This window comes from Triplophysa dalaica, chromosome 4, assembly GCF_015846415.1.
Source record: "Triplophysa dalaica isolate WHDGS20190420 chromosome 4, ASM1584641v1, whole genome shotgun sequence".
In the NCBI taxonomy this organism is placed as follows: domain Eukaryota; kingdom Metazoa; phylum Chordata; class Actinopteri; order Cypriniformes; family Nemacheilidae; genus Triplophysa; species Triplophysa dalaica.
The window spans coordinates 27,878,475-27,906,032 of NC_079545.1; the positions used below are offsets into that span (position 1 = coordinate 27,878,475).

At 40.9% G+C, this 27,558-nt stretch overlaps 3 protein-coding genes across 3 annotated transcripts; 2 read left to right on the plus strand and 1 right to left on the minus strand.

Annotated features, from left to right (window-relative positions):
- The first annotated feature begins 3,240 nt into the window (after window positions 1-3,240).
- LOC130419750 (PR domain zinc finger protein 12-like) lies at window positions 3,241-8,873 on the plus strand. The gene is made up of 5 exons (XM_056746693.1): window positions 3,241-3,483; window positions 5,551-5,741; window positions 5,834-5,989; window positions 6,322-6,433; window positions 7,696-8,873. Exons 1-5 carry the CDS (start codon window positions 3,282-3,284, stop codon window positions 8,118-8,120), a joined length of 1,086 nt encoding a protein of 361 aa, XP_056602671.1. The 5' UTR covers window positions 3,241-3,281; the 3' UTR covers window positions 8,121-8,873.
- Window positions 8,874-8,961: 88 nt separating this feature from the next.
- On the plus strand, window positions 8,962-12,808 carry LOC130419010 (vasotocin-neurophysin VT 2-like). Its single transcript, XM_056745344.1, has 4 exons — window positions 8,962-9,046; window positions 11,533-11,674; window positions 12,372-12,576; window positions 12,663-12,808. Exons 1-4 carry the CDS (start codon window positions 9,039-9,041, stop codon window positions 12,806-12,808), a joined length of 501 nt encoding a protein of 166 aa, XP_056601322.1. The 5' UTR covers window positions 8,962-9,038.
- A 147-nt stretch (window positions 12,809-12,955) lies between these two features.
- On the minus strand, window positions 12,956-27,291 carry ythdc2 (YTH domain containing 2). The gene is made up of 30 exons (XM_056745338.1): window positions 27,130-27,291; window positions 25,792-25,954; window positions 25,618-25,708; window positions 25,267-25,466; window positions 24,964-25,157; window positions 24,660-24,826; window positions 24,316-24,418; window positions 24,075-24,231; window positions 21,895-22,002; window positions 21,673-21,818; window positions 21,459-21,594; window positions 21,254-21,380; window positions 21,100-21,165; window positions 20,839-21,014; window positions 20,526-20,622; window positions 19,990-20,077; window positions 19,805-19,885; window positions 19,172-19,254; window positions 18,980-19,085; window positions 17,678-17,797; window positions 16,954-17,226; window positions 16,753-16,879; window positions 16,466-16,671; window positions 16,196-16,394; window positions 15,963-16,072; window positions 14,568-14,860; window positions 14,361-14,496; window positions 14,092-14,289; window positions 13,816-13,998; window positions 12,956-13,454 (listed from the first exon to the last, which is right to left on the minus strand). The coding sequence occupies exons 1-30, from the start codon at window positions 27,274-27,276 to the stop codon at window positions 13,383-13,385; spliced, it is 4,353 nt and encodes a 1,450-aa protein (XP_056601316.1). The 5' UTR covers window positions 27,277-27,291; the 3' UTR covers window positions 12,956-13,382.
- Window positions 27,292-27,558: the final 267 nt, after the last annotated feature.

Sequence of the window (27,558 nt, forward strand, 5' to 3'; positions counted from 1 at the left end):
CATGACCGCTGTTGTTATACTTCTGTCAGCTGCCTTTCTGATTAGGTATAGTGTCGTTCCACGTGACAATCAACAGCATTCTTGTGCGTTTGTCCACGAGGTTCCCCCCACACATCAGGATTTCCGATCGTAAATATTCAAAATGCGGCTCCGATGTTCTTCTCATCAGGTTCATTCACTCTTAACACACACTACACCACACGAAAATCTGATAGGAAAATCTTTAGAGCCGTTTAAGATCGTTGGGACTTGATTGTAGGATGTAGAGAAATCGGCCAGATTGTGGTGAGGCCCGGCATAATGTAACAGCATGAACACACCATACATCATCGCATTATCCCTTCGTGTTGTTTACATTATGCACGTACACGCCGATTGCCAACAAATCACAGACAAATGACTTAGTTCAGGCATCTTTTCGCGCTGGGACGGCTCCATCTATCAGTTTAAAACCATCTCAAAATCCAGCGTTATATGCAGTTTATATAACATCCATCATCCAAATGCAGTGAGCAAACAAACACGGCTAAACTTCCGTCAGCCGAGTTGAAGCGGCGTTGATGGGCGTGACGTGTGGGCGTGCTCTTTCTCTCACTAGCGCGTGGTCTATCGCTCGGTGTGCTTTTCTGGTAGAATGGGCAATAAAAGGAATAGACGCCCTGTTACGAAGCAGGAATACTGATTATAAAAAAAACTTTCCGAAACAAGTTGGAGTGTATCGAGCACAGAAATACTACGTCATACGTCCAACTCGTTTTTTAACAAGTTGACCATGTTAAGCAAGAAAAACCAGCACGTTCAGCGTAAAGAAATCAGAATGCATAAAATAGAATGGTACCCCATCTTTAAGTTGTTAATCACTATTAAAGTCATACCGTTGTGAATCGGGATAAGGAGGAGTTGATACTTGCTCAGGAACGGATTTTGGTTTCTTTTTACCAAGTTACAGATATGCATGGTAACTCTCTTTATCATCTGTGTGCATAGGCCTGTATTTTAAAAATGTATATGTGGACTTTTTTTCTGGAAAATTGAGTAGAATTATTAATTATTTATAATTTAATTTAAATCAATAACCAGTTTTATCTGTTAATGTATATCTAAAGAATCCTTACACAATATATTAGCTATCTATATCTTTGATTTTGAATGGCAGATAATGTTTGAGTCTTAATACTGTGTGTGTGTGAGAGTGTGATGGTGTGCATTTGAGAGAGAGAGACAGAGAGATAGAGAGAGAGAGAGAGAGAGAGAGACAGAGAGTGAGAGAGAGAGAGAGAGAGAGAGAGTGAGAGAGAGAGAGAGGTGGTTTTGTGGGCAGTAAATGGTCTAAATGGATTTTTAAACACAGATGAGATTTCCTCAGATCTATCCTCAGGGCATCCACAGAGAGAGGAGTCACTTGCTCAGATAAGTACACAACACAGCCTCTGTACCTTTTGGTTGTTCAGGAAATCCTCAACAACAATATTCACACACAGTTGATAGCTTTACTCAAGACTATAAATGTTATATAAATCCCATAGCACATTTTTTTAATTTGGTGTATTTGTTATAATATCATTATGAACTGTATTTTAAACTTTACTCAGATGTGAACGTGTATGTTTGGTGGTCATGTGTGTGTAGTGGTCATGTGTTTGTGTGTGTGTGTGTGTGTGTGAGATGGGTGTTCAGACTGAGATCTCCCCCTGACGGCAGCTCACAGACGTTCACTTCTTCATGTTCTTCTGTTTCTTTTCAATGACTGTCATACACACTGAAATACAATCTTGTGTGATTTCTGTGTGCTGTCGTAATGCCAGAGTCACATTCACACATTACAACTGAAGAAAACATTTAATTATCAATAATAATCATGATAAACTATTCACCTACACATGCGTAAACATTCATATCAGCTGTATTTTTATTGGTTTGAATACATAAATCATTTTGGGGTGAGTTACTCTGAAAAAGTAATTAATTACTAGTTACTAATGACATATTCAACATTATAATTAGATTACTGTACAAATGAGTCACCCCGAAAAATATTTAATGACTTATTACTAATTACTTACAACAACCTTGCAGTTATTCAAGGATAGACAATTGAAACGGCTCTTTTAATTTATGATTCAAATAAATACTATAAAACTACATAAAGTACTCTTATTTATTGACCAAAGTATTACAAATGTGAGAATTATACATTAAAGTGGATTTTAAAGTCAGACTTTGAGTTTTGATGTCATTTCCACTATTGCACACACAGATATCACACACAGTATTGAGTTGAATTACATCAGAAGTAACTAATTAACTTACAGAATTATAGAGTAATCCATTACTTTACTTTTTCCAACGGAAAAGTTATTAAATTACAGTAACTAATTACTTAGTAACTAGTTACTCCAACACTGCATATACACTTAATACGTTTTTTTTAAGATATTAATAGAATTTTATTCTATAATGAACTCGGTTTCGTTTTACTTACATCTGTGATCTCCAGCAAAAAAGGCTTTATTCTTGTTTTGGCTACTAGATATTTAATTTAATCACGTTAAAGTACAAATTTTATTTGCCAATATTAAAAATCAGAAAAGGATCAATTTTGATCTTAAATCTGCCTTCATTACACGTCATTGATTCTCCAGCTACAATAGACACAAATACACATTTCGGCATTCTTTGTAAATTGGCGTATACTTAAATAACACTGTTATTTTTGTTTGTTAATTTCACGTCATGTTTTGTTGCCCATTTTAAGTCTATCATTACATCTCTTTTTGTTATAATGAACAAGTAAAGCAGTGAATGAAGGCGAGTGAAATGTAGAATAATTATATGTCACGAGAGATGTTCGGTCTGTATTGGCAGCTGCTTAAAAGTGTGAAAATAATTGTAAGCTGTAATTTGTTAATAGGCTCTATACAGGTGTCCAACCACTTATGTCAGATTATCTCTCTCTCTGCTTCACCCCTACAGTCTCTGTATGTCTCTCCTCCATCTCTGCAAACACACACAGTGAAAGTCTCAGTGTGAGTGTGTGCGCGCGTTCGTGTCTGTGCGCGCGTTCGTGCGTGCGTCTTTAAGAGGGGTGGCTCCAGAAAGAGATTTTTCCTCAAAGGAAACAAGTGTATAGCAGTGGAGGGGTGTGTGTATGGGGGGGGGGGGGGTCATCAATAACTAATTAGAGAGAGCTGGAGCCACAGGCTGATATAAGTGGAGGTGATCCACAGAGACCTGAACACTTCCAGCTCTGAATCTTTCGGGGTGGCTGTGCTTTAGCAGACATGGGTTCGGTTCTTCCCGCTGAGGCGCTGAAGTCCAGATTCAGATCTCAACTGTGCGAGATCATCACCTCTGACATCCTGCACAGCTTTCTGTACGGCAGGTGGAGAAATGTGCTCGGAGAACATCTCTGTGAGGACAAACAGAGTCTGAGTCCAAAAACGGCTTTCACTGCTGAAGTTCTGGCTCAGTCCTTCACTGGAGGTAAGACACAAACTTCTCACGCTCAGGCTCCTGTTTTATTGCACTCTTACAAACTATATTTGCAAAGAAACCGATTGCGGAATATGACTCTAAAAGTGAGCTATAAACAAATGCTGAATAAAATGTATGGATATTCATTTATGTATTTATAGTAATGTTTGAAAAAGCGCTGTATTCTTCATTCTATTAATCAAACTTTATCAACATAGAAAAACATGATTTAATTTATGTGAAGTTTAGTTGCAATGTTAGCCCTAGAAATATTCGATATCGGGACGATTTAATTATAGCGACTGATGCTCTTATTTTATTATTGGTATTGATATTATGACAATCTGATGTTTGGGCAATAATATTAATAATAAAAAATTAACACAATGACATCAATTTGTATTTTTTGGTACGTCGGGAAGATTTGATTTCGTTACATATAGAATAAAATGACCCGTGTATGTGGGGATGTGCCTTTTTATTCGTTAAAAACTAATAAATAAATAGCAAGTCATTTGGACTGCGGGGTTCGTGGCATTATTTGTGTGTCCTGGGAACCGTCAGGATTGAGAAACTCACTTGCGAGCACTGAATGGAGGAGAAAAGCGTGACCCTCCATTTACGCGTTATTGTACATGCAAAACAGAGGGAAAGAAAAGAGAAAGATGAAATGAAGGAAAGTCTCATCTTCGGTAATCTCTGCTGTCAGAGGGAATAAACTCTGTCGGCGTTTGGGAAGAAAATTCTTCCCAAGATCTCGAGCCACCCTGCTCTCTCCTGGAGCCTTTCCCACTTTGTCTCTTTTCTTTTGGCCCATTTAACCCGTTTAATGCGCTGAAAGACGCATTTACAGGGTTTGTTAGGCGTGTAACTGCCGTGGGCTCAATGCAGGAGGGTTTTAAATTCATTTGGTTAACTTTGTGCTTGACCCGAGAAAGGCAAAGAAAAGCCTGCGCTTCTCGGAGCTCCATTGCGCATTCAGGAATCTCCGGACGGTCTCTTTTCCACTCTTGGCATCTCTGTTTCTCTCCATTAACACACCGTGAAGCTTTCATTCTGTCCCCATTCAATGCATGTCAACCATCTATAATCGTCTTTCCAGTTTTGTTTGCGAGGTTCCCGGTGCTTTTAAACAAGCCACGGCTTCATTCAGCGCACATTTATTGCAACAAAGTTCCTGAAAGGATAATGAATTTGGAATTAGTCGCTGGAGAATCATGAATATCGCTCTTCGGCAGGAAGAATGGAGGATTTCACCTCTTTTCTTCTGCATTTTGTTTTTGACCAATTCACACGTCTTTGATTCGGACATTAAATGCTGCGAGTGGCTTTCAATGGGACGTGAATGCGCTTTTTTCAGTTTCCCTCCCCGACATTTCACGCCTTTTAATCCTTTTACCACGAGCTCATATTTCGTGACGAAAATAATAAAACACTTCATTTTCACTTCATAAAGCTCTGACAAGCGATAAAAAACCGAAGTCTTTTATTTCGTTCCCTAACAATTTACATTTAGGCATTTGGCAGACGCTTTTATCCAAAGCGACTTACATTGCTTTATCCTATACATTTAACATAGGTATTTGCAATCCCCTGGGATCGAACCCACAACCTTGCGTTGTTAACACTATGCTCTTACCAATGAGCTACAGGAAAGCTGCATTTCCAATTTCTACTGCTCATTCTTACCATTAAAAACCTTTAACGGTGAAGAACTTTAGTGTTGCGAGATTTAAAAAAAAGTGTGTTCCCATTGCAGTGCGTAACGCGTAGGTATCATGCAAATATTGAATTTTTATTTAACAATAATTTAATAAATATAAGAAATTATTTACAGCACTGCGTGTTTTTTTTTACTAAAGAAAATCTCGGTATAGTGGCTGTGGGTTGATTATAATAATAACAAACAACATTTCATCAAATGTATGTTACATATTGCATTGCAATTATTGTAACAATGTTATTGTTCGCAGTAATAATCCAATTTTATATTGTAACCTAAATTGGAAAACAATCTCTTTAAATTGAACAAAAAAAGCAGAAATAATTGATATTCGTGGTGTTGGTCCCCTGCAGAGGTGCAGAAACTGTCCAGTCTGGTGCTGCCCAGTGAGGTCATCATCGCTCAGAGTTCAGTCCCTGGAGAAGGTCTGGGGATTTTCTCTAAGACGTGGATCAAAGCAGGAACAGAGATGGGCCCGTTCACCGGGAGGGTCATCCCCCCTGAGCACGTGGATCTGCACAAGAACAATAACCTCATGTGGGAGGTGTGTGTGTGAACAGAACCTCATTATTCTGCATTCATCATCCGGCACAATAATGATCTTTAATGCTCTTGATTGTGTGTGTGTGTGGTTAGGTGTTCAATGAGAACGGGACCGTCCGGTGTTTCGTCGATGCGAGTCAGGAGGAACAGCGCAGCTGGATGACTTACATCAAATGTGCCAGAAATGAGCAGGAACAAAACCTGGAGGTGGTTCAGATCGGCACCAGCATCTTCTACAAAGCTCTTGAGGTACAACACCTCCTCTAAACATGTTGCAATCTCACTGCGCGTCTCATATGGATTGGGGATGTGCTAAAAACCAGATTGAGCTGCTGCGTAAAATTGAGCATCAATAGGTTTGATTCTTCACATTTCGTATATCAAAGGTCAAAGTTTAACTTGACTGTGGTGTTGATCACTTGTTTTTGATTCAAATTTAAAGATTGTCAGGTGATGGTGTCCATCAGGATCATACTGATATTGACGCATGACGAAGAAAAGTTTGCAGATTTAGGCTGCATGTACATTTAAATGTAGCCTACAAAAATTGCTATACAGAACATTTCTGTTTACTCTTACAGACCATTCCACCGGATCAGGAGTTGCTCGTTTGGTACGGAAACTCTCACAATACCTTCCTGGGCATTCCTGGTGTGCCGAGCGCAGAAGAGGAACAACACAGAAAGAGAACCGGTATGTGTGAGAGGGAGCTTAAATGTAAAGCTGATAAAAATCAGGGCACTTCAGGGATAATCTCACGACGCTTTCCTCGGGTGAGATTTATCGTTGAATTGGCCAGAGGTGAAGACTTTTGAGGAAAGAATGCGGAGAGATTGTTATCTGTGAGATACACGAGCGCCCTCTGCTGTTCACATCCACTGAATCAAAATAAAGAACTCACGCTTATTGATCATATGAAATTCAAACCTTTTTGTTTGCATTCAGCAGACGATTTTATCCAATTTGACCCTTGACCTTTGCGCCACTGACACTATGCTTTATATGTGTGCAGTTCTGAGTCCGTGTTTTGTATTTGGGTGTGTTTGGACCGGTGTGTGGGTGTCTGTCTTCTGTGTTTTCCCCCCTTTTTGTTTTTACTTGTATAACATTAAATGTTTTGCTTATAGTCTAAATGTTTCATGTGCAGATGCTTTGTAACAATGGAAAAAGCGCTATATAAATAAAGTTGAAGTGACTTTACCAATAGAGATATTTTGTGCCAATTAAAGAAGAAATGAGCAAAAATAGACCTACACAATGAGAAATAAGAAAATATTTATAGATAAACTGCATTTTTTTCTGAACAGTTTTCCAAGTTTTCCTTTTACAAGTCATGGTATGTGAATCATTTGCACTTTTCCACGTGCAAACCATTTTTTTAAATTAAGTTTATTGTTTTTATTTCTCATTGTATATTTTCGGTTCCCCTTCTTAAAAGTTTGCGTTCAATATTATTAGTAAAAAAAAGACTATATTTAGCCTATATAAACGTACATACACAGACTTATAAGACTCATACATAGACTCGTACTCATAACCCATTCTGGTTTATTTTCGTTTTATTAGAACCTTAATTAATGAATTACATTAATTTATTTAATTACTGTTTATTCGTAGAAGGTGTCCAAACTAGACTTTCCAAATCATTTTCAAATATCTCTTAAGAGAGTTGTAAGAATTAAAATAACCTGATGCAAAGGAAAAAAAATAATAAAATAGAATTGAAAAGCATTTATGTATCACATCAATAGTACATACATTAAAAACATAATTATATAGAGACGTGTAATCAGCCTATAAACAAAAACCTCCTATTTATTTATATCATAATAAAGTCAAGTGATTGCACAACTCTTTTTCCATCATTATGGGATAGGGCTCGTTTATGGAGACCGCGCTCTGACAAACTGTGTGAAATACCAAAAGTCTAACCTCGACTTTATTCTCCTCCACAGACGACTCACATGTGTGTGATCCAGCTGCACCTTCATCCCTGACCTCCTCCTCCTCCTCCTCTTCATCACGCATGCGCTGCGTCATCTGCCACCGCGGCTTCAACTCGCGCAGTAACCTGCGCTCGCACATGCGCATTCACACCCTGGACAAACCTTTCGTCTGCCGTTTCTGCAATCGTCGCTTCAGTCAGTCATCCACACTGCGCAACCACGTGCGCCTCCACACCGGCGAGCGACCCTACAAGTGTTACGTCTGCCAGAGCGCGTACTCGCAGCTGGCGGGCCTGCGCGCGCACCAGAAGAGCGCCAGACACCGACCGACCGGCGCAAAGTCTGAGAGCGGGCAGCCGTCACCTCCACCGCCCCAAATGACACCCGTGTCTCACCCTGCGCTCATGCGTCACATCCCCACCATGGTGCTCTGAGACGCAGGATGAGATGAACTCGAACACACACACACACACACACACACACACAAAGGCAAGTGCACTTTAACCCCAGAAACGCGGCACACAGCACCCTGCTGAAAACAATACAATCTTTGAATGGTTTCCATCTCAAATGGCTGTAAAACCAGTTCGCAGTTCCTGTGTTCTTGGTCTTATTCCAGTAAATGTTAATGGTGTTCTGTTGGTTCCCATTACACCAATAAACACAACACATTACCAGCAGCGGTCCACGGAGACCATTATAGTTTCCATTAAACCCGAAACAATTCCCATTATAACTATATTAAATCCATTAGAATTTCTGTGATGCTTTCTACTGTTTGTTTCAGCAGGGATGAGATCGTCTGATTTCAGCGCGATTTTACCAGCAATAAGAATCACTGCGATTTGTTCGCTTGGATCTGTGAAAAAACTCTTGATATTCGAATCACATGGACAACAAGTGACGAACAGCCTCACAAAATGCCTTAACATCTAAGCCCATCTTAAACTGTCAATCATTATGTTAACTCGTCCCATTAAAAGAAATTTGGGTTTATTGTATTTCAGAGAATCGCAAATTATCACAATCGTGGATTCAGGCGTAAAGTTTGATGAGCTGCACGTCACGAGTATAAATCTATCAGAGATGTTTGTATATGATGTTCATTTGTTCTTTGGTTTATTGTGACACAGTGATGCCATCGTGTTATATGCGTTACTGTGAACGTGTGCTACAGTAGCTCTGACTCAAACACATGCACGTGTCAGTGTTGATAAAATGTAAATAAGTTTGAATTTTTATCTATTGTAAATAAAAGATTCAAGTTGGCAGGTTGTGCTGCTGTGTTTTGTTTGTGAGTGAAATGGCGCCATCTGCCGGTCTCAGTTCGACATGCAGTTAAGAAACAAGTGATGCTGTGGTGAGTGAGTGGTACTGCAGTGATTTATTAAGTTTCCGACACTCAAACCTATGAAGAGATTCATGTTTTTTATGATAAGTTAGCAGTATTATATTTGAAGTAATTATGGCTTAAATCAAAACAAACCAACTGCAGTTCGATAGATTTAAATTGGAATGCACAATAAAAAAATGTGTGTTATCTCATATCTTCATATATAGGCCTACTGGTGGTATTTAGTATTACGAGGCTCAAGTAAACTCTCTGAATAACAAAACAGGATATTTAGTTGTAATAGTAACCTACAGAACATTTTCTCAATTCAACTGTATCATTGGTGCACCAAAATCTCAAAGTGTACTTCATATATACACTGTGAGAGTTAATTTGACCTTTTTTAAAACTCGCGATTTTTCGGTGTACGAATGTGGTCCCTCACTCGTGGCAAAAAATCTCTTTTATTTATAGTAGTCCAACATTGATTGTATTTTTATAACTGATGAAATGATGTCCAGTTTTTCTACTCAGTAAACTGTTGATTTTTGGTTGCACCTTCTTTTTTTATTGTTTGTTGAGCATCTCTTTTGTAACTTTTTAAAATAGGCTACATGACGTCAAAAAGTGAATATCAAAATGCCTTAAGATGTTGCTCAGGTGTGGGCATGTGTGACGTTAACTTGTTCTAAACCTTAAAATGAAAACAAGTGCAGAATTTTAACCACAACTTGTTTGAAATTGTAGTTTTGTTTTGATGTTATATTTTTATATCATATGTGTTTGCTGACGTCATACAGAAGGACATTGTGTTTCTTCAGCAACGTCTCAATTTAGACTATTAGTGTCTGTAATCGAGCCGTTTTGTTGCTCATTTCTTTTCTAATTCTATTCATGAGTTTTTAATCGTGCTTTGACATTCATGTGGAGTGCTGATATATGAATATTAAACGTTTTGGAGAGTTGCAGTAAAACAGTCCTAAATGTAATGAAATCATATAAATAAACGCAAAACACTTCAATTGTGACATTGACACTTCCTGCTCTTTTAAGCAGTTGAACTCTGTGCCCTGTCACGTTACATCTCTTCTGTGCATAATGATGACATGTTTAGTAACAAACTCTGAATATTCAGAACCATTAGATGAGTTCTGACGGTAAATAACCTCTGGACACACACATAAACACATCAAATCTTCACTAACACCACATCATTAAATGAGAAGTTCACTTTAAAATAAGCCCCATTGACTTTACATAGTCATTTTTATTCCTACTATGGTAAGTCAATGGGGGCTTATTTTGAAGTGAACTAATCCTTGTTCCTGATTCTAAACATACTTTTACACATGAAATATAGCCCGTATTTAACTATTTAAAGTAGATGTCTATGACAGGGGGTTCAAACTAGGGTCCAGGGACCCCCAGTGGGCCTCCAGAAGGTTGCAAGGGGTTCCCCAGAAATTTTCTAGGAAAAAAGATTAAGCAAAAAATGATAAAAGTTCACATTTTTTATCTGCAGTTTTGGTTTAGATTGTTTCCAGAAATGTGTTTTTTTAATCTTTCTAGTGAGTTTGTCTCACTAGTTTCTTTTTTTTCGGACTCGGAGTTTAATTGTTTAGGATTAGAAACAAGTTGTTGTCTTAATAACATCCTATTAACTATTTATCTTTTTTTTAATATATAGATTGATATAAATATGAGTCACAAAAAGTAACTCATATTTAAGGGTCCTTGGCATCATAAAGTTTGAAAACCCCTGGTCTATGATCATGTGTAGAAAGATCAGCTTCACTTTCAGTCATTATATTTGTGCACACCAAAACTGAACTTGGATCACTTCAAACGTGCAAATTTAGAAGACGATATGTCAGACTATGTGAAAAAATAGACCACTCATTCAAGAGTAAAGACAATCAGACGATAAGTTCCTTTGACTTTAAGAAAGATCTCCATCAAACCCTTGAGGAACCCTTTTTATCAGATCTACTGCAAAATTAAATTTGTCTTGCTTTCCAGAACAAATTGATCAATTTACTTGAAAAGCAAAATGACTTCGTCTTCCTTTTGAAAAATGGAGTTTATGCTTAAAACAAGATCAAAATGTCTGTCAATGGCGCAAGAAAAATCAACTTATTTTCAACTTATTTTTAACTTAACATGCACAATTTTGCTCTTTTCCAGAAAACAAGACTTAATATCTTGTCATTGTGCTTCTCAAGAAAATGAACCTTGAATTACGAAGGTTTAGTATTGGAAAAATACTAAAATATCAATTTTTGCACTTATTCTTTAAGGGTGTGATTTTTACTAAATCTGATTAGAAACAGGATTAAAGAAATAAAAACATTTTAATTGTAAGAAAAAGACATGATTGTCAGAGTGAAAATGTGCAGTATGGTGTGTCTATGATGAAGCATCCTCAGGGGATTGTTTGTCATTGTAATGAGGTGTGATGACGCGTGATGTGTTAATATAAAGCTCCGAGCGTTTGTGTGTGTGATGTACTGAAGGTTTGACAGCATCAGAGTCATGATGACTGAATCTGCTCTTCTTCTGCTGTGTGTCGCTGGACTTCTGTCTCTCGCCTCCACGTGTTACATCCAGAACTGCCCAAGAGGAGGAAAACGCTCGCTGGACACCGTCTCCAGACAGGTATGTCAAACCGTCCTGTCTTAAACTCACAGAGGAAAACGTTATTGCTCATGTGTTGCTCTTTCGTATAGCTCATGAGATTTGATGAAGTGTCAATGCTCTCATATGTTTCTCCTAAAAGTGCTTATGAGAAATAAAAACAGAAACGTACGACGGATAGGATCATCTGGATTTGAGTAAATGTGATGAGACATGTTTGAGTTGATATTGAGATCTTCAATATTATCCACTTTTGAGTCAAATCTGAGATCGGTTTGACACATCGTTGACAATCTCTTCAAAACTCTAATGACAGACACATTTGTGAGACTCGTTTTCAGGAGAAATATCTGAGACGCACACGAGATTTAAGCAAAAGTTTTCATTTGAAGAGTTTGGTTCTAAAATGAAATAACTTGGTTTTTAACATTTATTGAAAATCATGTTTTTATTATGTTATGTCTTTATTGTGTAAGTAAGCTGTACTTTTTAAGTTATTACGGCTTAAATCAAAACAAATCGACTGCAGCTTGATTGAAAATAATTGGAATGCACAATAAAAAAACATGATTTTTAAATCTTGAATGATCTCAATTTGGATCCAAACTCTTAATTTGCTCTCCACTGAATCTCATTGTTAATAAGAGACTGTTATTCTCTGTGTTGCAGTGACTTTCAGTGTAGTGTGTGACGGTTTACTGCTATCTTGTGTTTGTAGTGCATGACATGTGGTCCCGGTGATCAGGGCCATTGTTTTGGCCCCAGTCTCTGCTGCGGTGAGGAGATCGGCTGTCTCATGGCGTCTCCGCAGACGCTGCGCTGTCAGGAGGAGGACTACCTCCCGTCTCCGTGTGAAGTTCCGGGGAAACCCTGCGGCTCTGATGAGGGGCGCTGCGCGGCACCGGGTCTCTGCTGCGACGCGGGTCAGATGAGTGAATGGGTTTGATGTGTGTTTCAGTGTCAGTGATGCTTATCTTAGTGCTGATTCGTGGATGCTTTTCATCACCAGACGGCTGCATGTTCGACCCAAGCTGTTCTGAGGACCGTAAGAGTGGCGACCGGTCGGAGCAGAGCGCGGGTTTCCTGGGAGCGTCACCTGGAGAGTTTCTGATGCACCTCCTGCACCTGAGCAACAAGAAACAGAATCGCCTCTGAACTCCCGACGCATCCTGGTGGGAACCTCGACAATGTGTAACGCTGACCCGTTCAAACCCTGAGGGGTGTAAATACTGTAAGAAATAATAAACAAACAAATACTGCACAAATGCCTGTTGTGTTGGTTTGACTCGAAGACAAAGAACGCATCAGAGAACATATTTATTGCAAAGTGCTCATTTGCATCACATCTGAGAAATGAAATGATGAACATTCATTAAAACTCAACGGATAGAAAACACCAAATGGATTAAAGAACGGCGCTAACGTGCAAAAACGTTTTCAAGTATGACACAAAGTGCTGATATTAATCACAGATCGGAGTGTTATGACATTTCATTGTTTCACGGTCGGTTAGACTGAACAGACTGAATGATTCGTTAAAGGACCGTTTCAAACACAGATGAAATAAAAAGCTGATCAACTGAAATCACATTAAAAATACAATCAACGCATGAACTGGAACAAGGCGCTACGTTTGTGCAAAGCCATCATAGACGACAAAAACGTTTGCACAGCAATTGAAATAAGGGTCGGCTGAAGGATTCGAATAAAACATTTTCATCTCAGATGTTCATGAGGTCCACGTGTCGCACATTTTGTCCCACAGCTCCAGCAGTAGACGTCCAGTCTGAGACTCCAGCTCCTGTAACAAACACAACACTCCTCTGAAGTACACAAACACGTGTCATCACGAGTACACAAAGACAAGAGTGGAAACACTGTCCGAAACAGCCCCCTAGACCCTATCATAGTGCACTATTTGAGTGCATTTGTCCATTTTTAGTGGTGTCCGAATTCACAGTGGTCATTATTAAATGCACTCATTAAATCCCATGATGCATCATAATAACAAGGGTACAACTGATGTGCACTCACGGCTAGCTGCTAGCCATCTATCGTTCACTCACCTGCTCCTCAAAGAGGACTATATTAGTGAAGTATTGTTGGGAATAGGGGGCGACTTTGGAGACCCAGCCCGAGCATTTCTCTACCCTGACCCTCACCTGACCGTCCCGGCTGATCTGAACTCTCTTGTTGTCGTTCCACGGGTTCAAAAGCTGCTGCGTGTGCTGAAAGGGGAGAATCTCTTTACGCACCCACTCCACGCCGAACACGCCCCCCAAACCGGCCGAACCCCAGTCCAGACATCTCTCACCGCTGATCTCTGACGTCATGCGGGCGTAACCCTGTCGCACGACACAAATACCACAGAGAACTACTTTACTTGTGCCAACCCCCCAAATAACACTAGGGGTAAAATCGTGAGCGTGAAACGGCACCTGGAAGTGTCCGGACCCCTGCACGGAGAAGACGAGGAAGACGGCGCTGCTCTCTAGAAAGGCTCGGTTCAGTTTCTGCTCGCTGTTCGGTGTGGTGGACCAGATGCCTCTCTGCTGAGACAGCTCGATGTTCTTCGTGTTGCTGCTCTTTAAGATGAAGTATCTCACCGATGCTCGCGTCTGTCTGGGCGACGAGCCCTACATCACATCAAAATCTGAGCTTTTATCACCGAAAAACTTACACGTGTCACATGTACGTGAGCGGATACCTTCAGGGTGGATAGAGACGTGGGGCTGTTAGCGCTCTTAAAGGGCAAGACTTCCTCTCCCTGACGCTTCGAATGATGAACGCTTTTCTCTCTGTGGGTCTTGGGCTGCAAAACGTAAGAAGTCGAACAAGGCAATCTGAAAAACAAAACACAGGGGCGTCACGCCGGCGTCACCTGACCTCGCATCGGCGATGAGAGCTCACTTGCCTGTCCGGACTGCTCGGCTCCTCGGCTTCCTGCTGCAGGTCAGTCGTGCTCCTGCGGCCTGCGCTCCTCCAGCACGAGCTCTGCGGCGTGTCATCTGAGTTCATGGGTCGAGGTCTCTGTCCGATACCGGTGGGCTGCTGGAGACCGCTCGCCTGTTCTTCAGCCGAAAGCACTGACACCAGCGTGTGGACGGTGGCCTCGTCAAGCTGAGAACCGGCTTTGGTCGGCGCTCGGATTCTCCTTAAAAATAAACTCTGCCAGCGCTGTCTGAGTCCGAACACCAGATCAGCCGTCTTACACGAGATGAGAGGAGATGGAAGCGTTAGTGTGAGAGAGACGGTAGGTTATGTATGACCTTGAGTGGGGGATGTTATGATCAGTGTTGGTGTAATTAGTTACTGTAATTTAATTACTTTTAAAGGTAAGGGATTACTTTTTTTCTGTAATGTAATTACCGTTCCTTCTGATGTCATTAAAATAAATAATTATTATACTATAATAATACTGTGTGTAATATTTGTGCGCAATAGTGGAATTCACATCAAAATTCAAGTCGAACATTAAAATCTGTGTTTTTATGTATAATTCTCATTACATTTGTAATACTTAAATCAGTTAATAATACTACTTTATGTAGTTTAATATTATTTATTTGAATGAATTAAAAGAGTTGTTTCATGTCTTGAATCATTTCTAATCAAGGTTGATATAGGATATAGAAAGTAATTAGTAGTAAGTAAAATAAATACTTTTTGGAGAGAGTAATTTATACAGTAATCTAATTACACTATTGAATATGTAATTAGTAACTAGTAATTCATTACTTTTTTAGAGTAACTTGCTCAACACTAACAATGATTCAATGGGAGCTGGTTGAAAATCGATTATAATATGTGAGGATTGAGGATGTTATTTGAATCACAGTACATGCTTTGAACAGCAGGGGACGCTGTGGTTACTGCAAACTTGGTAAACGTTGATATTCAGATATTTTCAGGATATAAGTCAGGAAAAGCACAGACAGCCGTGTTTTTGTTTATATCAGAGACTTCTATATCATTTGTTTTTTAATGTGATTTTGAAATTGTTTTAAAATTGCAATTCGGTTTTGTTATTTGACACAAAATAAATATTTGTTTCGCAAAGAAATGTGCGGCATTTGAGGAATAATAAAATGCCACTCGTTCGTTTCTAATTTGCCTCAACTCATTCTGTAAAAGTACATTGTATAGTTCTGATTGAATTGATGCGTTCGTACTCGAAACGTTTCATTGCTACACGAAGGCAGCACAGTGATATAGAATGACGGAGACAGAAAAGGTCTGAACGTCTCTGTTTGAGAATGAAACCTGAGGATTTGAGTGTCTGCGAGCGAGACGAGCGCTGCTCTCTTACCTCCTGATCCAGACTAAAGTTCAGCCAGTCGTCAATCTTAATGTGAGACTGATGTGAACCCGACCGATCCTCCATCTCACTGTCGCTGCTCTCATTCACACCGTCCGCGCCTGCCCAATACCACACGTTTACAGTGAACCACAGACGGCTCAATACTTCATATCATACCAAATAAACAATATAAACAAAGTACGCGGAGCATCTCCAGATTTCACAGTTATGCAGTGATGTACCTCCTCTGTGAGCTGTGGACTCCTGCATCGCCGAGCTCGGGAGTTTCGCACATCCTCCAAATAACGCCACGGTCAGCGGCGTGACGCCCGAGCAGCACCTGACGCTGGCGATCCTGTGAGCTCGTGTCATCTCGTCATAAATCAGCCAATCGGTGGGCAGGGACTCCACCGCTGCGGTCTGCCCGTTGGCTGGAGGAATCTGAGTTCGGCAGAAGAAGTGTTCAATACAGACGTGACACAGAACGGGAGAGGGTTTGGTGGCTCACCGACCTTCTTGTACTGGGGCTGACTCAGGATGGAGGTGGGGTGCAACCGGACCTTCTTCTCTTTGGAGCCCATGAGGGTGTGGTTGTCGCGGTTCACGTTGATGAGGTTGGGATACATCCCGGCGACCAGCGCGGCCTTCACCACGGCCCAGTTCTCAGAGTTCAGATTGACATCTCGAATGTCTCCGCCTCCTCGCGCTCGGACGAAACCTGTGTGAGCCAAGGAAGCAGGGTGAAGCGAGCGCACGACACAGATCAAGGTTTAGATGGAATGGATAAAAGCCACATCACCTGTAGCTCTCAGCTGTCCCAGGAGCTGGGTCCTCATCCCCACGATGATCTCCATGGTGGCCTGCGAGAGGAAGTTCTTCTCACAGAAAGATCGTTCCCAGCCATCGCTGCGAGCCTTCTGCCAAGCCTGTTTCACCAGAAGAGCATTACATCAATCGATCAGCACCTCCCTTAACTGTCCGTCAGGCCTTTGAAGCTCACCTGAAACGCTCGGAGGAGAGCCATGTGATCGCTGAAGGTGTTGGCGGAGAAGCGTTTGCGGCACAGCATGGCCATCCGCTTCTGAGAGGCCTGCGAGGGCAACACAAACGGCTCTCTGTGAGCCAGCGTGCACGCGATGGTGAGGATGGGATCCAAGCACTTCAGAACAACAGCGCACAGCACCATCTTCCCCAGATGAGGCTCGACGGGCAGGTCGGCGAGGTGACAGCCCAGCTCGGTCAGGTTCTCCCAGGGGTCCATGGCATCGATGGTCTGTGGTGAAGAAGACGAGAACGGAGATCAAACGTGATGGACAGAAACTCAGACGATGCTCCTGTTGGACTGAATCAAATTTTGCTACAGAGATTTTCAATAGGGGCTGACTGTAGCCGATGGGGCGAGTGGAGCTCCACTCAAAAATGGAAATACGTCACCTCCACTCGAAGCCCGAGCGGATATACGTCACCTAATTCTGAAATCCAGAGAGCTCAGCGACGCCATTTTGCCCCTTCTTTATTATTGAGTGGAGGTGAAGTATTTCCTGTTTGAGAGTGGACCTCCACTCGCCCCATCGGCTGCAGACAGACCCCTCTCGATATTTTGCTACTAATATAAACTTTATCCGCATTGCAATGATTTGACCATTTGCGTGAGAACGTTAGGACAGACAGAAGAGTTTGGAAAGCGTCCCTGGTTCAGTGCCGTGGTTAAATGAGCGTCTGACCTTCAGCATCTGTACAGCGTTTTTAACAGCATGCAGGTGTGGCGGTTCAGGGGCTTTAGACAGGAACTCAGCGATGGAGCAGGAGACGGGAGCCAGAAGTTTAGTGTGCAGACAGAGCTCCTGAAACACAGACAGAACAAACACTTCACCTTAATGTGAACTTTCTGTGTGCATGAAATACCTGATGACCACATTTGCCTGAATGTGAAACTGCACATACTGGAAAACATCAGTAAGTGTGTGTGTGTGTGTGTTAGGCTTGTTACGACAGTGATAGACGCTTTCCACCCACCTACCGATTACATCACTTTCCACCCTACCGTCATTTTGCATTTTTATAGTAATAAATCACTTTGTTAAGTTAAAGACAAAACTACATCTGCGCGTCTGAATGCGTCTGCTGTATTCAGTGAAGCGCAACAAGTGTTGCAGCAAAGATCAGAAGAAGGAGTCAGATTGTATTCATCATGTGAGAAGAGTGAAGTGCTGACAAGAAGATGGTGGAGGTTTATCTGGCAAAGAACATGTAAGCATTGTTATCATGAGCAAGATCAGTTTTAATTTTCTTTTTGTCCTAATTTAAAAAAGCGTTGCTTTGCCATTTATTTAACATTGTTTCGTATTCCTTTCTTATTTGTTTCTTATTCATTTATTTAACATAAAAAATATATTATATCCTATTTATTTTACATTAACATTTTTCTTATTTGTATCTATTTTTTTTATTTAACATAAAAAAATTGTTATGTATTCCTTTCTTATTCATTTAACAACAACGTTTTTCTTTTCATATTCCTTTATTATTTATTTATTTAACATACACATTTTTTGTTGCGTATTCCTTTCATAATAAATTATTTTTTATTTATTTAACATTGAACCTTTTCGTTTTGTATTCCTTCCTCAAATTATTTATTTATTTAACAAACTTTTTTCTTTTCGTCTTCCTTTTCTTATTTATTTTATTTCACATAAACGTTTTTGGTTTTGTATTTTTTTATTATTTAAAATAAATAAAAATCGTTTCTTATTCCTTTCTTATTAGATCTTATTTATTTATCATAAAAGTTTTTGTTTCGTATTCCTTTATTTTTTAAGATATTGAACCCAACATTAATTCACTCATTTGCCATTCCAGAATTGTCGCTAATTTAAAACTGAAAGTAAACTGTGTCATGCACATGGCCGCATCTTCGACCACCCCAAACCCCCAGTCTCACCTACACTACTGGTGTTTTTACTCGTCTAATAACTGGTGGGAAAATGTCCTCACAGTCACATCTCCAGTGAGTGTCTGTGTACCTGCAGTGGCATGCGGAGCAGTTGAGGAATCTGATGTTCCAGCATGTTCTTGAACCTCAGACGACTGAAGAGTTGAAAACAGATTCCTGGTCTACAGCGACCCGCTCTACACAACAAACAACCTGTTACAACAAAACCTGTAATATTCAACTAAATACTAAAATATAGAAATGTTTGTATAAGATGACCGACCTGCCCTTTCTCTGCAATGCACTTGCCTTCGATATCCAAACCATCTTCAGCATGGTGACATTATTGAGAGCATCATAGGTTTTCTGTAGAGAAACACACAGTCGTGGCAAGAAATCGTTTGACACGAAATGAGAACTAGGCCGTGTTCACACTTTACTTCATTTTTGACAAGATAAAGTTGACAATGGCGCATTTTTTGTAAAAACATTGTGTTTACAAATAGCAGCCAGAAATGTTCAAAGATAGCATTTGTGCACAAAGGCAGCTTAGAGAGACAGCCAGCGTAACGGTTTATTTGAATTATGAACAAGAGAGCGTTTATGCAATAACCAATGACATATTTAGCTTGAACCTTTTTCGACCAATCACAGACCTCGCATGTTGTTACAGAAAAGACAGGTCTCTATCATTGGTTTGCAGTGAAAAAGGTGCTTGACGTAGGGCCGATCTTTTTTTCGACCTCAAAAGACGCTCTGAGATGCAGAAAAAGACGCTGGGGTTTAAAAAAGCACTCAGGACTGTTTTTAAAAACACTGTTTACTCCATAGGACTATAATGTAAAACAGACACTAGCAACTCCAAAAAAAGAAGTTAAGTGTGAACACGGCGTAAATGTGGGCAAGAGTGACAAACCTCTTTCACTTTCCCAGAGTCAATGACAAAAACCACGTCATTGACTGTGATGCTGGTCTCTGCGATGTTAGTGGACAGAATCTAGAAGGAGGACAGAGAGATGTCTGTATAGGGTAAACTATAAGAACATCACAGGGAGGATTGTGCGAGCTTTGTGAAAAGAGAGAGAGGAGAGAGGTACGCACTATTTTGCGAACGCCTTTAGGAGTGTTCTTCAGAACTTTCTTCTGGTCTGATGTTTGCATGCTGGAGTGCAGAATAAACACCTGCAACCTGCGAACATTTACATTTACATTGCTCTCATGCGATATTCTATCACTTTATATACAAAATGACATATAAAATAATTTAGGATGTAGTTACTTCGGCTAAGTAAAGGGACAGTTCACCCAAAAATGAAAATTCTGTCACCATTTACACACCCTCAAGATGTCTTTTTTCGCTCAACACAAAGTAAGATAATTTGAAGAATGTCAGAAACCAAACAGATCTCATCCCCTATTTCCTGCAATAGTAGGGAAAATAAACACTATGGGAGTCAATGGGGAGGAGGTCTTTTTGGTTACCGGCATTCTTTGAAATATCTTCAATTGTGTTTAGCATAACAAAGAAATCTGAACATGTTTGGAACTCCGAGGGCATGTAAACGATGACAGGATTTCTATTTGCGTGAACCGTCCCTTTAAGTAAACATCAACTACGAATGCTGAAATTCACATACTTTTGCTGGAGGTCTGTAAATCTTTTATCATCGTAGACGATCCGATCTCGCAGAGAGACAATCTCATCATAGCCTGGCAGAAATATCAACACCGCACCTGCGAATAAAAGACAACTTGAGCACAGACACTACTGAAACCACATGACAGTGTACACATTTGCGCCACAGAACAAAAACCGGAGGTTACAGTGGATGACCATCACATGACATCATTAATAATCGTGAGACACGTCTCTGATTTGTTCTCATCTGAAGAGCGCTCTCGCAGCCTCTATATTCCGTAACACATGACTGTAACGTGTGATGGTCTGACCCTCGTCTGAACTCTGGCAGATGTTGAAGAGCAGATGTAAGATGAGGTCCAGATCGACCCGCTCGTCGTCAAAGCTGTGATGATACGCTTTGAGCAGCTCCTGGTCTTCAGAACTCAGATCACACGCGCTCTGAACCAGAGACGACTCGTCCTGCTGACCCGCTTCAACACACCATCTGTACAAACACACGAGAAGATCTTAATCGCCAGGCAGATTCTCAAATCACGGCGTGTTTTTAGAGACACAGACGCAGCGCTCACATGTGAGACTCCAGGAGATCTACGGCCTCTGGTTGACCGAAGTGTTTGGCCCAATCAAGAGCCGTCCTGAAATAAAGACAAACACACCGTCCGCAACGCACGTCTGGAGAACATACACTTTCGCAAAACAAAATGTGTCGATTGACGCTCTCACCAGCCGTTGGAGGCTTTGACGTTGACGTTGGCACCCATACTCAAGAGCTGCTCCATCTGACTGAGAAATCCTCTCCCTGCCGCCGCCATCAGAGGTGTGGCGCTGGTCTCGCTGTGTCTGTAATCCACTGAGAGAACACAACCAACGCTCAACACAATGATCATCGACCTTCAGAGAAACATCACAATGTGAAGGCGCTCAATACCGCTGATGTTCTCGTTCAGGATCAGATTGAAGAGCTGAACGAAGGCATCAGAGTCTTCCTTCAAGAAAATGTTGGAGATGGAGGCGTCCATCTCCTTGAGCAGCCAGGGCTCAAGCGTCGCTGCGTCCTTCTCGTTCTGAACACAGATGTTAGAAAAACAATAAGAAACCAAACATGAGTCTCTTGATATCTCTGCGGGTTTGTGTTAGAATACCATCTGGCTGAAGACGCCGTCTCCTCCATCATCCAGGAGGTCGTTCTCCTGCAGAACGCACGCGGGCGTCTTTTCTCTCTCGCGCTGTCTGACGGGTGTCTGACGGGCGTCGCACCACTCCGTCAAAGACGTCTGCTGTCTCGCCTCTGTACAAACATCAGACTGAGTGACACAACAGCTCACAACATAGCTCAACTTCAAGCGTTCATTCATTCATGTTACCTTTCTGCACATCCTTGGAGTATTTCGTCATTTCTTTGTTCTTGTAGCCTGTCGTCCTCAGGATGTCTTCTAGGAACAGCTGCTTGACATCAAAAGGACAACCTTTGACTTCAAACGCAACAAAAACACACATTAACGTCAACATACGATACAAGCGTTCTTTCTTAATGCTGTGTTCACACCAATCGCGAAACAATCACGGTCTGTGTTCTTTATTACTCGCGGTAGGGCTGTACGATTCGGCCTTAAATCTAAATCTCTATTAATTGAACATTTTCTCATGATTTCTATTATAGAACGGTTATTTAGTTTCTGTTTATTTAGAGTTTTTTTCTGTAGTTCACTGTAGTCTGTTTGAACTGTTAACATATTTTTTTCTAATTTAACATTTCTTATATTATATTATTTTAAAATAATCAGAAGAAGTACAAACTTTTTTTGGTTATTTATTGGCATTTCGAACAATACACATCTTTGTGTTATGTTTTGGAAACATTGCCTTTGCTGCAGCTGAAGACAGGAGAACAAACGCATCACAAATCAGCAAATCCTCTGTCTGCATCAGGCTTCATAAAAACTGAAACTATTAGTGAAAAAACATTTTCGTTAACTGAAATAAAATAAAAAGGAAAGTAAAAAAACAACGCTACACTGTAACTAAAATGTGCACCTACAAAACCAACGAAAAATAAATTAAATGTAGTAAAACAAAACTTGCGTTTTCATATTTTAAATTGTGTCAAATCTTCAGTTGAACACGGAGTGATTCCTGTTATAAGCAGTTATTGCTGGATTATTAATGACCCGTAGGTGGTAGACGACTATTAACTTCTGACCGGTCAAGTAGCGAAGCAATGGCACTGGCAGAGATGGCGAAGGTAGTAGTAAGGAAGAGGCAGAGCCCAATTTTAGATTTTTTTTAAATCAGATTCTGCTTCAAACAACAATAAGTGCATGATGATCAGAAGTGATGGCAGCATTTGTGGGACTTTACTAAAGGGTAAGAATTTAAGAAGTTCACATGACGTATTTGTGTTTTGTTTAAAACGGTAATAAAAATATTACTAATTTCATCAGTAAGTTTGTTGCATTTTAGATGTATGTGTGTCCAGTTATATACACAATTTGTCAATCTTTTTCAAAATGAGAACAATCATGAGACTAATACACAACAATGACTAAACATACAAACGTTCAGTGATGCTCAAGAAGTCAACAAACTTTTTTGTAATAATATTTTTAACATTTACAGATTTGACAAGGTGTAGGTACATTTTTACAATGAAATTACGCTTTAGAGTCAAACAATACTAAAACTAAAAAGTAATGATTTTTAAAAAATGAAAACGAAATCAAAACAATTTATGCACCACTAAAAGAACTAAAACTGAACTTAATAAAAAGACAAATTATATAACTAAATAAAAATTAAAACTAGAATTTTTTTTAACTGTAAAACCCTGGTCTGCATGTGTGAATTTTCCTTATTTTACAAAATCACAAAGTTTTGTTGTTCTTGTGAGTGTACGCACATAAAAGCGGACCACTTACAGTTACTAATACCGTCTTACATATAGAGTATGTGTACACCCAAAAATAGTGCAGTATTTAAGTCTCTTCTGCTCTGATGAGAAAAATGTGAGGTAGCGGCACCTGTTGATATGGATGTTAAAGGGAAAGTAATCAAAAAAACCAGCATGGGAAAATGAGGTTGATTAAAGGTCCTGAATGTCGATTGAGGTTACTTTTCTAGTAATCGCCCGCTCCTAACTTGTGGAAAAAGTTCGTTATATTTACGCGAATGAGGCGAAAAACATCACGCGTCCGGACCCATCAAATAGTATGTGCCAATGAGCTTTTAAAAGAAACTTCAACTGAAGTGGAAGACGTGTTTGAAGCGCGTTTGCAGCAATCGCGATGCCCGATTCACATCGCCTGCCGTGGGTTCGAAGCCTATTCGTGTCTTTGCATTGACTTTGAATGTAATTGATAATTCAAGTCGTTTAATACGTGTTTTGTGTGTAACCAGCATAATACTGTGTTCCCACCAAACGCAAACAATCGGGTCCAAAGCTCTTTATTACTCGTGGGAAAAGTTTGTTATTTTCACATGAGTGACGCACATATTGATTAAATTGCGTTTGGTGTATACCCAGCATAAGATATTTCATATGACTTACTGTAAACAACAGGACACGCTTTGAAGTATCTGGCGAACAGGCTGACGTCCAGAGTGGCACTGGACAGAATGAGTTTCAACGAGGGCATCTTATGAAGAACATCCTTCAGCTTAGTGAGCAAGAAATCGGTCAGGCCGTCACGCTCGTGTACTTCATCCTACGGGGAAGAAACAACGGTTCTCCTCATGATGATTTAACGAAATGTCTTTAAATGCTGCCCATGATCCAGAGAAACTCTCACCACGATGACGTGAGTGACGGTGGACAAGGCGTCGTCTCCGGCCATCAGCGTTCTCAGCAACACTCCACTGGTGCAGAACGTCAGAAGGGTCTTTGGAGAAACTCTGGATACCAACAAAACAAAAAACACAAGCATAATTATAAGATCCCAAACTTCTCTCAAAAACCACAGTGTATTCTTTCCTGGGAATCAAACCCATTGACGCTGCTGACACAATGCGGCAGAAAACTGAAAACACTTTCACAAACAAGTGTTCCTAATATGACAAGTCCAACGGTCTAACAGGGTGATGCTAATCATCTCAAATATCAGCGGGTGATTCAGCATTAGCTTTAATGCAGCACCTGCTCTCCAGACGGATCTGATAGCCGACGGTCTGTCCGATCTTCTCTCCGCGCTCAGCCGCCACGCGCTCCGCTACTGCGATGGTCGCCAGTCTCCTTGGCTGAGTGCAAAAGATCCGACAAGGAATCCCGTTCCAGCTGCTGTCGTCCAGGAGAAACTGTGGGATCTGACACACAAACACACACAACCGAGGTCATGTTAGGTCAACACAGACCCACTTCTGTCACGTGACATACTTTATAGTGAACTATATATAGTTTTATTCAAGAGACAACAACTGAAGACTGAAGAAGCAGTTCTCACCTGTGTGGTTTTACCTGACCCCGTCTCACCCAAGACCAGCACAACCTGGTTCCCTTTGATGGTCTGCACGATCTCCTCCTGCCGTTCATACACAGGCAGCACTCTCCGAAAACCGTCAAGCTCAGACGGACTGCGCTTCTGAGGAACCTGAGAAATCCCGTGGCTCAGTCGACCGCTGGTTCTGTTCTTACTGTCTGGAGGAAAGAGATCAACCGTACAACTGACACCAAGCAGGACACACGATGACAAAATCGAGACACGTGCGACTCATCACGGGATTGGCTGCACACGATAGAGACTCACCGGCGCTGTCTCGAGACGTGAAGACGGCTCTCTCTGTCCGTGGCAGCAGTTCCGTGCGCTCTTTACCGGTGATGGGAAACCTCTGCAGAAGGTTCCGCACCACGTGTTTGGAGTTGTGAGTGAGGTCACACGTCATGACAGAGCGAGCCATCTCCGTGCCGTCTTTCTTCCTCACTGTGAGATATCGACCGGAGCCTTTTCTGCAAAAGACATAACTTTTTTTAGACTAGTGCAGGGTTCTGCAACCTGACCAGAGCCAAAGAACAGCCCACAAACGTTCTAGATCTAAGGATGTTCAACTTTGGGTTTGAGTGCGTTTGCAATATTTCAAGTGCGACGTCTTCAGCGTACCCTCTGCTTTTGGAAATGTAACCCAGGGATTGAGCGAGCCGATGTATGAAAGCTCTCTCAGTGTTCGTGAGCGAAGAAGGAAAATCCATCTCTGAATGACAAAAACAAATTGGAGTCAAATCAAAGGAGGATGAGAGAGAAAGTGTTCAACACTTCGGTGGCGTATTTCCGAACCTTTCTCCTCGCTGTTCTGGAACCTCTCCAGCGAGATATTGACAGCGATTTTAACCTCTTCATCAATCCTGATGTCCTTAAACCCTTTGGCTTTCAGAGAACTTGTGTGTTTGGATGCAGTTGCCTTTGATTTCGGGGTTGCACTGGCCCGGGACATTTCACTCTGTATGGAAGAATATACAGTCAATTATTTTGAACAAAAAAATCTCAAAGTAATGTATCTATATACGTCTATTAATTACATCTTTGTTGTAAAATTATGGTGACAGGCCCTGTTGAAATAAACAGCATATGCTGGTCATGTGCGGATACTTGGCAAGTTAGCTGATGCTCAAACCAGCATCAAAACATACCTTACCCAGCACATGCTGGTTTTGATGCTGGTTTGCGGTGGTCATGTGCTGGTCCACAGCTAGTCAAAACAGCATCAAAACATACCTATCAGCATCTGCTGGTATGACCACCTTAAACCAGCATCAAAACCAGTATGTACTGGGTAAGGTATGTATTGATGCTGGTTCGACCAGCTAAGGACCAGCACAAACCAGCATCCAAACATACCAAACCAACACGTGCTGGGTAAGGTATGATTTGATGCTGTTTTGACTAGCTGTGGACCAGCACATGACCACCTTAAACCAGCATGTGCTGGTTTGGTATGTTTTGATGCTGCTGTGACCAACTAAGGACCAGCACATGACCACCTTAAACCAGCACAAACCAGCATCAAAACATACCTTACCCAGCACATGCTGGTTTAAGCTGGTCATGTGCTGGTCCACACAGCTAGTCAAAACAGCATCAAATCATACCTTACCCAGCACGTGTTGGTTTGGTATGTTTGGATGCTGGTTTGTACTTGTCCACAGCTGGTTGAACCAGCATCAATACATACCTAACCAAGCAGATGGAGTTTTTTTTCAAAAGGGGTCAGGAACTGGCTTCAAACACATTAGATGAATAACTGAGATATAAAGTTTGTTTGTTTTATCCATTCTTAACGCTTTATTCATGGCGAGAACCGGTCAAGTCTGTTCTATAAGCAAGTCAATCCATACACAAGTTGGGGCACAATTTGTAATCACCGAAATATAACGAGTGATGTTAGCCCTGCAGCTAAACAAAATTGACTCAAACCTCAAACACACACACGACTGACACCCGCTTAGACAATCACATGGTCAGAAATATTCAGTGTTTTAATATAAACGATCATTAAAGTTGTGTTTTGTGACAGAAATCTGAGGTGCGACTCGTTGAGTCGAACGAGCATTGTTAGCATCGGACACCGTTTATTTACAGCATCAGTTTTATTCGTTCCCTCAGGTAAAATCTTACTTGTTTGAGGTCTGTAAGGATACCAGACGATGAAGGAGATGATAATGAGGAATTAAAGTATGTTCTTCTATGACGGATGTTTGCCTGTCTGTCCTGAAACGAAACCGCGGTGCGCTCACTCAGCGGCTCTTTCTGCGCAATGCGCATGCGCGACTGCGCGGCATAGATCTAACAAACTGTTTTAGCGTCGTGAGGAGCGTCCCACTGTCTGACATCAAGATCAGCGCTGTGTTTGACGGTATTTAACGCAAATCATAATGTCAATTTACCATGACAGAGTAAACTTCTCACCAAAGTTTTTACTATAATAACAGCACATTTACATTTGCTCGTTCAAACACACATGCGAGGTCACACTTACATTCCCATCACCACACTTACAGTAACGCATTTGTTTTACTTTTCGTGAAGGATTTTTCATAGTCATGT

Bases quoted from the DNA above. Each gene is read 5' to 3' on its own strand.
- LOC130419010 (XM_056745344.1), top strand. The intron at 11,675-12,371 runs GTATGTCAAACC...TTGTGTTTGTAG, and splicing joins TGGACACCGTCTCCAGACAG to TGCATGACATGTGGTCCCGG. The intron at 12,577-12,662 runs GTCAGATGAGTG...TTTCATCACCAG, and splicing joins GGGTCTCTGCTGCGACGCGG to ACGGCTGCATGTTCGACCCA.
- ythdc2 (XM_056745338.1), bottom strand. From the start codon at position 27,276: ATGCGCATTGCGCAGAAAGAGCCGCTGAGTGAGCGCACCGCGGTTTCG. The intron at 25,158-25,266 runs GTGAGTCTCTAT...TCTTTCCTCCAG, and splicing joins CACGTCTCGAGACAGCGCCG to ACAGTAAGAACAGAACCAGC. The intron at 16,880-16,953 runs GTGAGCTTCAAA...CTGGTGAAACAG, and splicing joins CTCTCCTCCGAGCGTTTCAG to GCTTGGCAGAAGGCTCGCAG.
- LOC130419750 (XM_056746693.1), top strand. From the start codon at position 3,282: ATGGGTTCGGTTCTTCCCGCTGAGGCGCTGAAGTCCAGATTCAGATCT. The intron at 5,742-5,833 runs GTGTGTGTGTGA...GTGTGTGGTTAG, and splicing joins ACAATAACCTCATGTGGGAG to GTGTTCAATGAGAACGGGAC. The intron at 5,990-6,321 runs GTACAACACCTC...TTACTCTTACAG, and splicing joins TCTTCTACAAAGCTCTTGAG to ACCATTCCACCGGATCAGGA.